This window comes from Camelus ferus, chromosome 7, assembly GCF_009834535.1.
Source record: "Camelus ferus isolate YT-003-E chromosome 7, BCGSAC_Cfer_1.0, whole genome shotgun sequence".
NCBI lineage: Eukaryota > Metazoa > Chordata > Mammalia > Artiodactyla > Camelidae > Camelus > Camelus ferus.
In genome coordinates, this window is record NC_045702.1 from 77821746 (window position 1) to 77834410 (window position 12665).

Sequence of the window (12665 nt, forward strand, 5' to 3'; positions counted from 1 at the left end):
ATGACCAAATGAGATTTATCTCTGAAATGCAAGGACAGGTCAACTCATGAAAATCAAAGCAGTAGATTACATTAACAGAATAAAGGGGGGGAAAAACACATGATCATCTCAATTGATGCAGAAAAAGCGTTTGACAAGATTCAACATCCTTTTGTGATAAAAACACAATAAATTAGGTAGACGAGAACTTCCTCAGCAAAAAAGTCATACATAAAAAACCTACAGCTAACATCAAACTCAATGAAGACCAAACGCTTTTCCCTAAGGTCAGAAACAAGAAAAGAATGTCTGCTTTCACCACTTCTATTCAACATAGTACTGGAAGATGTACTACTGTGCAATTAAGCAAGAAAAATAAATCAAAGGCATTCAAATTGGAAAGGAAGAAGCAAAATTATCTCTGTTCACAGACAGGGCAAGATCTTATACACAGAAAATCCTAAAGACCCCTCCCCTACCTAGCACACACACACATTAAGAGCTAATAAATGAATCAGCAAAGTTGCAGGATACAAAATCAACAACACACAAAAATCAGTTGTATTTCTGTACACTAGCAATGAACAATTTAAAAATAAAATTAAGAAAACAATTCCATTTACAAAAGTATCAAAAATAATAAAATACTTAGGAATAAATTTAACCAAGGTTGAAAGCCTTGTACACTGAAAACTATAAAAGATTGCCAAAAGAAATCAAAGAGCTAAATAAATAGAAAGACATCTGTGTTAATGAATTGTAAGACTTGATACTTTAAAAAGGTGACAATACCACCTAAAGTGACCTGAAAATATAAATACAATCCCTATAAAAATCCAAGACACTTTTTTACAGAAATAGAAAACTCATCCTAAAATTCATATGGAATTTCAATGGATCTTAAATAGTCAAAAACAATTTTGAAAAGGAACCAAGTGGAAAGACTTGCTATTCTCAATTTTGAAACTTACTACAAAGCTTTAGTAATCAAAACAGTACGATACTGGCCTAATGATAGACATATACATTAATGGAATAGAAGACAGAGCCCCAAAATAAACCCTCACATAAGTGGTCAATTAAATTCCAACAAAGGTGCCAAGTCCATTCAATATGGAAAAAATAATGTTTTGAACAAACAGTGCAGGGAAAATTGGATATCCACATGCAGAAGCATGAAGTGAGGTCCTACCTTACACCACATACAAAAATTAACTCAAAACGCATCAAAGACCTAAATTGAAGAGCTAAAACTACAAAACTCTTAGAAGAAAACCCAGGGGGAAGTCTTCATTGTCCTAGATTTGGTAATGATTTCTTAAGTATTACACCAAAACACAGAAAACAATAGATAAGATATATAAATTGGACTTCATCAAAATATAAAATTCTGCATCAAAGGATATTATCAAGACAGTGAAAAGAAAACCCAGAGAAGGAGAGAAAATATTTGTTAATCATATATCTGATAAGAGTCTACTATCCACAATATATTTAGAACTCAGCAACAAAAAACAACCCAATTTTAAAAATGTGCAAAAGACTTGAAAAGACATTTCACCAAATAAAATATAAAATGGCCAATAAGTACATGATAACATGCTCAGCATTATCAGTCTTTAGGAAAATGCAAATCAAAACCGTAAGATACCACTTCACACTCACTAGGGTGATGATTTTTTTATTAAACAAAAAAGAAAATAACAGGGGTTTCTGAGGATGTGGAGAAATTCGAATACTATGTTCATATATTTTTAAAAAGTGAGAGAATTGAAACAAATGGTAAAAAGATCTGGAGCCTGTTTATTTGGTGCAAATAGTAAAGTAGAATACCTCAACTTCAAAGTTTAGACACAAGGATAGTATCTAGGCTCCACCTCTACTTCCTCCTTTCTTCTGCATTTATTTGCACAGAAAACCTTTCCAAAAAGTTTAGAACTTCCCAGCTCACTTCCCTCAAGTCTCCTTAGTCCAGATGAGGTCACATGTCTGTATCTAAACAATTATAGAAAATAATGAAACTATCAGGACCAATCATGATTTAAGTCCTGGAGCAGGGGAGTGGTGCCTTCCTAGAGTCCAAGGTTACCAGGAAGATAAAAACTCAACTTGGACTCTGCCAGAAAGGATGAATGAGGAGAAAGGAATTAGGAAGTCAACCAATATGGTACGTTAGACTGGCCAAGTGCAGATCCATATGCTTTGGAAACCAAATTAAAATGTAAGGGTTGGCATCCTGTTTTGAAATATAAAAATCATATTCAATTGTTCTTTCTTGCAACATGTGAAGGAGGTCTTCAGTTGCTGACAAATTCAAAATTTTCCAGATATGCAGACCATATAATTTAGACATGGAGATATTTCAAAGAAGATGTTACCAACCCCTTTAACTGCTGCAGGAAAATCTTCATAAATTTCTATGTACAATTCTATTCTGAGTGTCATGCTTTCTTGACGTACCCACTAGAATAAATTAGCCATCTAGATATAGGTAATACATCCCTAGAAAACTAACTTGGCCATTTCAAATTACATGGTCTAAATCAACTAGATTTTAGAGAATGGTTAGTCAGATATAAATGATTTGAAGATTCTTTTTCTCAAAGTGGAATTATTTCTCATATACTTAACACAGAAATAATATAGACTACTGAATATATCCCTGGTTGTGATAATAAAACTCTATCATAAACATATTCCATTTATATGTGGTAGAAAAACACATTTCTGATTCATTGAAACAGATTTCAAGTCCCTAAAACAGAAATTAAAGCAAATCAATAATAAAACTGCATCCTACTTTAACATGTCTCTCAAAAAATCATGCCTGCCTACCCGCCCTGTTGTTTACATGGCATTAAAGTGTAGAATTGTGTAAGTATACCTATAATCATAAATTTACATTGAACTCTTTCAACTTAGCCCATAGCCAATGTCAATGTACTAAACCAAACACTGGTAAAAACTGTTTCATGCAGTCCTTAGCTTTTACACACATAAGGTAATCAGGTACAATGGTGATAAAAAGTAGAACAGCCCACCTAATAGTCCCCAAAAAGTAAGACTTAGAGACTCACAGCTGCAATTCACTATAAGTAGGCTGACACCATTTTTATGGAATAGTCAGTAAAATAATCAATAAAAAGGAACATTCAATAAAATAATAAATCTGTATTTCTGAGATATTATCTATATTCATTTAAGATACACTGTAATTTTTAAAACTTACATATACTAGAATGTAAAAGAGAACTGTTGGCTTAAGGGTCAAAGTAGAAAAGAAAACCCCTTAGAACAGAGATATCAAAAATTTGATACATTACTAGTTTGAAGAACCTTACACTAAATGAATTAATTCTCAAACAATGACAAATGTTCCAGCAGGGGGTGACAAACAGTAAGGTAAAATACAGAGGTTCCATAAGCATTACCTGACCATATGGAATAAAACATATACCTGGAAAGAGTACCGTAATTTTGAAATGTATGAAAAACAATACACTGAAGTTTACTAAATGTAAGCTGCTTATTTTTGTCTGGATATTATCTCATTTTTGACACTATGTGATGAAAGATAAAACCAATAATATAGGGCTACAAATGCTCTGAGTATCATCTGTTAAATATAAATCTGAATAACATCACATTCAATTAGTTTTTTAAAAATGGGATGTGTGTGTGTGATTTTGATATGCTTAAAACTTTCCGTAACTGGCAAACCTATACCTAAGCATAAATCCATTATTCTGGATTTGAGCACAGCATCACCCCTACCTTGTGGTAGCTGAATCCATTCACATATAATTTAGGGACCATTTAAATCAAACATAGTTACTGTAGATGTTTATCATCATATGCCATTACACTGTAGGTTTAAAAAGGCATATTGAATTTGCTATGCTGAAGTTGTCATAAAAAAAAAAAACCTATGTATCTATTAAATGCATTTAAGAAGTCATCTCAGATCTAATTTACTGGAAACACTTATACTGGAAACAGTTATATGGCATATTTACAAATTTTCCTACCAAAAAAAAATTTTTTAAAGCTTGAAATAATAAAACTTTCTAAACTCTTCACCAACTACATCATCTTATAGACATCTCAAAAAACATTCATTAGTTCACTATCAATCACCTATAATGTGACAAAAATAATATAAATTACACTTTTTCTGACCTATGCATTCAGTAATGTTTGCATAAACTATTGTTTTATCAGACTGAGGAAATACCAGTTGCAGTAAGAACATTAGTGGATGAAACAGACTATCCCTTCCTTCTATAATAAATATTTCATAAAATGCTTCAGTGATAAATTTGGTTTTAAGAATATTTTCTCATGATATATGGTGTTAATATAGTGCAGCTTAGCAACAAAATTATAAAGCTCAGAGAACAAACCAAAGACAATTAAAATTAATGGAGGAAACATTTTGTTATATCCAACTGCTTGATTATAACTTGTTACTTGATTATTCTTTTTTTAAAAATGGTCTTTAAATGATAACTCAATAAAGCTTTGATACAGAATGTTAAGTCACTAACAACAATTAATCCACTATCACAACATAAAATACATTCACTATATAAACATGGTATATCTTAAATGTGATTTTTTTTAGCTTTTTTTTTTTTTTAAAGGACATGAGGAGATCTACCAATGGCAGCAATAGCTTTTGTGAAGCAATTAAATGCTGCCACAGAGTTTTTCAAAAGGAGTAAAGCATTAATGGTTATGCGGTCAGGCTATAGAATCAGATTTTTACAGATACACAAGGTGTGTGACCTTAGGACCTGTTAGAATATAAGCTCTATAAAGACTAGAGGAGTTTTTGTTTTGTTCAGTAATGTATTTTCAACCCCTAGAATGGCACATGGCACACAGAGTAGGCATTCAATAAACATTGGCTGAATGAATGAATAAATTTATCTAAGTCTTAACGGTAAATGAATGACCGAAACTTTTTTCTTATCGTTTCATGGAAAATGCAGATGAGCGAAAATGAGAAAGCTGGGAGGAGAGGAGACCGGTTTCTCCCAAGGATGATACTATTATTACTACTATCATCATCATCATCATCATCATCATCATCATCATATTTTATGCTTAGTTTTATTTTAGATAAGGATATACCTTAAACTTCTCAAATACAAAAACTGTATCTTAGTCATTCATTTTTACACCAGGTTCCTAACAAGCCACAGGGCTTATATGTATATTGCAACCCAACTGTCTGATAAATTAAATGAATTATAAATCATGATTTTCATAAACAGATTACAGAGTATCCATGAAAATGCGTTCTGCTTAGTTTTTTATGGAAAATTTTTCTTCCTTTAATCCCTATTGGTAGAATAAGTCAAAAATAATTAGATAATAAAAATTTTAAAACTACCTGGAAATGAACTTATCATGGGATATAATATATAGAATCTACATTTATTATTTTTAAAAACTAAAAAACTACAGAAGTAGCCTGAAACATGATGTTTCTGTTTAGAAAAAGCATTAATACTATAAAAAGATACAGTTTATCATATTAATCTATAAATCTGTAGTATCTATATACTAACAAGTTAGTTTTAGCAAGTGGGATTAGTAGAAAATTATTCTAATCCAATCCATACCTGGAATATAACTGAAATTGGCAATGAGATAATTTTCACTGGAAGCAGAAACCTAATCAATTTTATTGTGTCCTAACTGAAGAAGCTGTATAAACTAAATAGGAGTAGTCAACAACATGAAAAGAAGAAATAAAAAATTAAGAGTCAAGAGACTGGCAGTGACCAAGGAGAGCGTTCCCTATGACCCAAGACTTATATTCAGCACTCCAGGTAAAGCAGGCGTACTATTAATGTGAAGATGTAATAAGCATCAGAGTAATCACAGTTTAGTCCAGATGTCTGAATCATACAACTAGCTTGCCTTGATCTAACTCAAATTTTACCAAATAAGTTTCCAATTACAAATTTGTTACTCTATTTAATCTATCCAGAGAGGAATTACATGCTTTCAAGTCCAAAGAATAGTACACATCCTCACTGCAAATTAATGAATTACTGTTCTGAGTTATAAACCAGTATCTTGTGAATTTGGTTTATATGAGGAGAAAGATTAAGCATTAATGTGGATTTGCAGAACTGAGAAAATTTCAGAAGGTTTAGCTGTCATTATGGTTTGTGAATGATCCAATCACCCCTCCCCATGTATGAATCCCCTATTCCATTTCTCTCCAAAAGCAGGGAAAAAGAATGTCTACTACTGGGAGGAAGAGGAGGAATGAGTCCTCACAGCCTCAAATGAAGACTTAACGAAAGGCCAGGCTGCAATAGGAAGCCCATACAATTTATTCCTTTTTCACTCTTACTGACAATCTCTGCTTTGTTGTTATTTCTGTTATTCTCCTAAGTCAAATTAATGCCTTCTGTAGAACAAGTCAGACAATAAAAACACCCTAAATATTTATCAACTCAATTCTCTCCACTGACAAAATAAAGTTTCTAAGCCACAAAAAAATTGAGAGAAATCTTGAATTATGATAAATTCACCAAAGTAAATAGTGCCTCTTGGTAGTCATGACTATCAAAAAAAGTCTGATAAATTTCAAAATAATAAAGATATTCATTTTAAAAATTCTTTCAAAAGCAAGAGTCATTTCTTATAAAAATAAGGAGAAATAAAATGGAAGGAACTGAAATGAATTACAGGTAAAGAGGAAGTAGGTTCAAACTGTTGTTTCTCAACAAGTCCAAGGAAACTAGTACAGGCAGACATTATTTTATGGCGTTTACTTTATTGTGCTTCATGCTTATTGCACTTTTTTTTAACAAATTGAAGTTTTGTAACAACCCTGCATTGCCAGATGATGGCTAGTATTTTTTAGCGATGAAGTATTTTTACAATTAAGGTACATACATTTTTTTAAGACATAATACTATAGCACACTTAATAGTATAAACATAACTTCTGTATGTCACTTGCTTTGTTGCAATATTCATTTTATTGCCGTGGTCTGGAACCAAACACGTAGTAAATACAAGGTATGCCTCTACACAAGAAAAGAATCAGCTAATAAATTCTAAGAAGTACAGATATACATCTCCCATGTTCTCTCTACATTTGAATATTCTAATCCAACAGTATCCAGCAGAATTTTATCATTTGATCACACTGAAGCAAAGAGTACACTAGATTCCTCACCAATGACTGACTGTATGATAGGCGGAGCAACGTGTCTGTATTATGGGTAGAATACCTGATCATGTTCCATAGGAGAAACTAGAAAGTGCTAATTTTGACTGTGGAAGTATAGCATTTTCTGGTTTCACTATTATAGCTTCAATTCAACACAGAAAAAGCACAATGCACTCCACAGAAAGAGCAAAACTATTACTCAACCTGATCCAGATATAAAGTCGTCCCTCAGTATCCATGAGGGATAGTTCCAGGACCCCCTAGGACACCAAAATATGCAGATGCTCAACTCCTACTATATAAAGTAGCCTAGTATTTGCATAAAACCCAGGCACATCCTCCCATGTATTTTAAATCAAATTTAAATCTCCAGATTATTTATAACACCTAATACAATGTAAATGCTATGTAAATAGTTGTAAATACTACGTAAACAGTTGCTAGCATAGCAAATTCAAGTTATGCTTTTTGGAATTTTCTGAAACCTTTTTTTCTCTAATATTTTTGATCCTGGTTTTTAGTTAGATCCCCAGAAGCAAAACCCACCAATACAGGCCAACTGTATTGATATTATGAGAACCTTTTCAATACAGGTATTCATAACTTTGCTATATGCCATTTCACTTTCTAAAAGACCTACTATTAGTACCTGTTTTCACCAACCAAAAGAAATCTGAGAAAAGGCAAAATACAAAAATAGCATTTAATGTTTGTTTTGCAGCAGGCCATCACAAAGAGCAACACATACCCCAAGCAGCGAGGGTAACATTACCAAGCTCCTTCCCCAGAGCCACACTCAGACCTCAGCACCAAGCTGCCATAGCTTTGTGAGCATCTGTGCGTTAATCTCAATTTGTTTTGTGTATCCCTTAACAAGATGTGTCCTAAGGTAACTGCTCCCTCACTTTCTGCCATTTCAGCTTATACAAGGTTTCATAAGAAACACTCTACTTTTGGATAGCAGGAGAAAACTGTATTTCTAATCCTGATAAAGGACTGTCAGACAATAATTTTAAGAGTTGCCTTCCTCTGGTTCACAAAGACAGTTTACTGAGCTGTTCAAAAACTTCTGAAAAATACTAAATTTACACTAAATTATGTGGAGACTGCTTAGATGGGCTAACAACAATTTTAAAAGGTAGTTGGCAACATTATGAAAAAAATGTATTTTTAAGTATATCATCTTAACTAATGCTCAAGTTACCAATTTGTAGTAAAGCCCATTAAATTTTCATCTAGTCACAAGACTTTCCTTGAAAAAAAGCCATAAATCAAAGTGCTACAATTTAATCCTGAAATCTATACTAAGTAGTTTTATTTTTCAATCATTACATAATAATCTGCATGAAAAAGTATGCATAAGTCTGCACTAAAATAATTCTGCTTATTCTCTTTCAGTAAGACACCAGTATGATTTTAATTTTTATTGCCCTAAAGCCTAATAATGTTGAGTATTTTATACACATATCTGCCATTCACAGTATCTTCTTTAGTGAAGTATCTGTTCCAATCTTTTGTCTATTTTTAAATTGGGTTGTTTGTGTTCTTAGCAATGTTGAAAGTTTTTTTTATACATTCTGGAAACAAGCTCTTTATTAAATACACACTTTGCAAATATTTTTTCCTTGTCTATGGTTTGACTTTTCATTCTTCTAACAGTATTAAACAGCAGAAGTTTTAAGTTTTGATAATGTCTAAGTTATCAATTTGTTGGGAGGGGGGACTGTGCTTTAGATAATATAGCTAAGAAATCATTTTCTAACTCAGAGTCATAAAAATGATCTCCTATGTTTCCTTTTAGAAGTTCTATAGTTTTAGATTTTACATTTAGGATTATGACCCTATTTTCAGTTTTCTGCATGAAGATAAGCATGAACACAAGTTCACCATTTTACACAACCAATTGTCCCAGTACCATCTGTTGAAAAGACTATCTTTTCTCCACTAAATATATAAAAAATCCTTTGTTTCTATATGTGTGGGTCTGTTCCTGGGCTCTCTATTCTGTTCCATTGACTTATTTGTCTATCTTTTTGTTTTGTGTACTGTAAGTCTTTGTAATAAGTCTCCAAATCAGGTAGGGTTAATCCTCCCCCAAAAAAGTTAAACACACATATTTATCAAAGAGAAATGAAAGCATATGTCCAAACAAATAGCTATCATGAATGTTCATAGCAGCTTGATTTGTAATAGTCAAAAACTAGAACAACTCAAATATTCATTAACAGGTGAATGAATAAACCAACTGTGGGATATCCACATAATGGAAAACTACTCAGCAATATAAAGGAATGAGCTATTGATACACACAACCTAGATGACTCTCAAAACAATTAAGCTGACTGAAAGAAGCCAAGCAAAAACACATACAAGCTACATGATTCCATCTGCATAAAATTCAGTAGAATGCAACTAATCTATAGTGACAGAAAGCAGATCCATAGATGCCTGAGGAGGGATTCCCAAGGGGCATAAGGAAACTTTACAGGGGGATAGTTATGTTCACTATCTTAATATTGGTAAGGGTTTCATGGCAAAACTTGGTCCAAATCATATACTTTCAATATGTTGCAGGTTACTGTATGTCACTTAGACCTCAATTCCAAAAAAAAAAAAGAAAAAAAAAGACCAATATGAGATAATAGTCACTAGGGACCAGAATATAGTTTTTTAATTGATAAATAATTCATACACCGTAAAATTCAACCTTTTAAAGCATGCAATTCAGTGGCTTTTTTGTATATTGACAAGGTTGTGCAACATCACTACTATTTAATTACAGAACATTTCCATCACTTCAAAGAGAAATCTGTCCCACTAGCAGTCACTGACATTCCCCTCAGTCCCTCAAAATATACTTAATCTCTAGATAACAATGTATTTCATCCGGTCACTGCGTTTCAAGCCTCAAGATCTTTCACATTTGATAGATTGGTTTTAAGTTAATTTCAAGGGCTGCTACTCTTCATTTTATTCTTTCTAATGAGAACCAGAACCATACAGATACAGACATTGATAACATCAGAGATGTTCATAGAAATATTTAGTGTACATGAGTAACTGTGATTATGAAATTATTGCTTTTATTAAAATATTAATTCCAAATGTAGAAACTTTCTCTCCCTCTTGGCTCCCCTTTATTACCAATGTCAGGACTAGGCAAGACGGAACCACAGTGATGAATGATGAAGACATGATGCCTTTGCAAATTCTGAATAGCACATAATCTGCAAAGCTTTAAAAATTTAAATTAATACTATCCATTTTGAGATAACTTGACCATTTACTATACTCTCTCAACAACCTGTCCTCACTTACTATTTATAAAACTTTGGGTAAAGCCAATGCCTCATCGGGAAGGATAATGAATTCATATTCTACACTGCAACAACTTAGAACATTATGACTAATAATTGTGCCTGTTTTTTTTAAAAAAGAAGACATCACCATTTGCATTACAGCATCTGTTGTTTCTATAAGAGATGACAATCACAATCACAATCTAGCTACTTTTTACTATAGTAAAGTATCCAGTGATGACAAATATACATAATAAGTCTTGAAATAATTTGTGTTTGCTTTTAATGATCCTATTATCCTGCAGTGTATTTTTTGGAGTACAGAAATTAAATGTGATAAAGCAAAAAATAACAGCTGATACTAGGATTTTTACACTTCTATATTTATCACATACTGTGGAAGAAACACTGAAGCATTACTCACTGTTTAAAAATTAACTTTTTATACAATATATTCCAAGAATACTAAATCACAAGTTATATTCCCAATGATGTGCCTACGCAATGTATTTGAGCAATGTAATAGGTTAAAATGAAACATGATTTGTGACGGATATTGCACTTTCTTAGTAAAAAAAAACAGGGAATAAGCATTACAGTACAATGTAATTGAAATACCAAAGACAGGAAGATTCAAAAAGAACATGTAATGCACATCTTTCTGATATTCTTTTGGCATAACTACTTTCAAAGCACATTACTAATAATGAGGAGACTCTTGATATGAGATGGATATAATCAAAGACCTTCTGAACTTACAAAGTACAAATTTCACAAACACATTCACTTCAGAAAAATCACTGGGTACCGAATGAAAAAAAGAAAACCACAAAGCCTCATTAAAATGCATGTGGTTAGGTAGTTCTATGTGCACTCAGTAGATACTCAAAATTTTGCCTGAAAAATCATGAACTGCTTCATCATGAACCTTGCAGCCTGTTAACAGCCAAAACGATGAATGCAAAACCCTTGAATGTCAAGAGTCTGCTCTAAACGTTAGAGAAAAGAATAAACGAATGAAGAAATGAAATCAACAGATCTTCTAGACATAATGTCAACATGGGATCTGTTACCTAAAACACAGCATTTCTCCTGGATATTTCTCCTAGGGAAATGACAACTTCATTTCACACAAGACCTGTACCGAAATACTAAAGTAGCTCTATTCATAACCACCAAGAACTGGAAAAAACAAACTTCCTTCAAACAGTGAATCAATAAACAAAAGGTACTTACCAAGTTCATTGAGACTCTGAGCAGCTTTTGTTATCTCTCTACTTCCCCCCTGCAATTGTCCTTGGAGTCTCTTACTGAGATACAAGATGCGAATTATTCTCCGAAGCAAATCACAGGCAACCTGTGCAGTGTTAAATAAGTAACATTAATCCATGAAGTTTTATTACTATTACTATGTGAATCTGTCCACTCTTTTCAGATGCTAAAGTTCATTCACGTATTTTTTCCTTCTACCAATCAGAAACCTAAATAATCACAAGTCTTAAAATTTTAAAATAAACTCCAATTTATCCTAATCAAGGAGAATTTGGGATTGAGGTGTTCTGAAACCCAGGTACTGCTCTCTTCAGTCCTAGACAGTTTTCTTCTATAGGCCAGTGGTCCTCAGTCTTGACTTCCTATTAAATTCAAGTGGGTACGTTCAAAAAGTTCCAATGCCCAGGGTAGACAGAGCCCTGACCAATTAACCCAGAATCTCCATGGAACTAGGCACCAGTTTTGTTTTTTCCCCAATATTCTCACATGGACTCAGTGTGTGCCTAAGGTTGACAACCACTGTGCTAGGGCTGCTTAGCTCCCTACTACCGTTTCCAATCCTAGTTTCTCTTCCCTGTGTCCCTAGGGGAACAAACTTAAAATGCCCAGTTGCACTAGACCTCACAGAATAAGCGTGTCCTTATTGATTTTTCCTAATTTTAAAATCATCAATGACAAACTGTAAAAGAGAAAGTTATTAAAACAAAAAAATTAACATTTATGTGTCACGTCCTATTCCCTTTTTCGTTACCAGATCCAGTACTGAGTCTGTACCTAACCGAAAGACTAAGACATGAAATGAATACTCGTGTATTTCAGGACACTTTATTACAGAGGCAATCCAGGGCAACTGCCTGGGGAGAATGAGAAGAAGGGAGACTGATCGAATAACAGATATGGAGTGACCTTCAGCTC

General features: G+C 33.0%; 1 protein-coding gene across 1 annotated transcript in view; it reads right to left on the reverse strand.

Moving 5' to 3' along the window:
• Nucleotides 1–12665, reverse strand: part of COG5 (component of oligomeric golgi complex 5) — a 237564-nt gene that overhangs the window by 194592 nt on the left and 30307 nt on the right. Inside the window, exon 6 of the mRNA XM_032484216.1 lies at nucleotides 11715–11835. Coding sequence (XP_032340107.1) covers nucleotides 11715–11835 — 121 coding nt within the window. The remainder of the gene's footprint in view (nucleotides 1–11714; nucleotides 11836–12665) is intronic.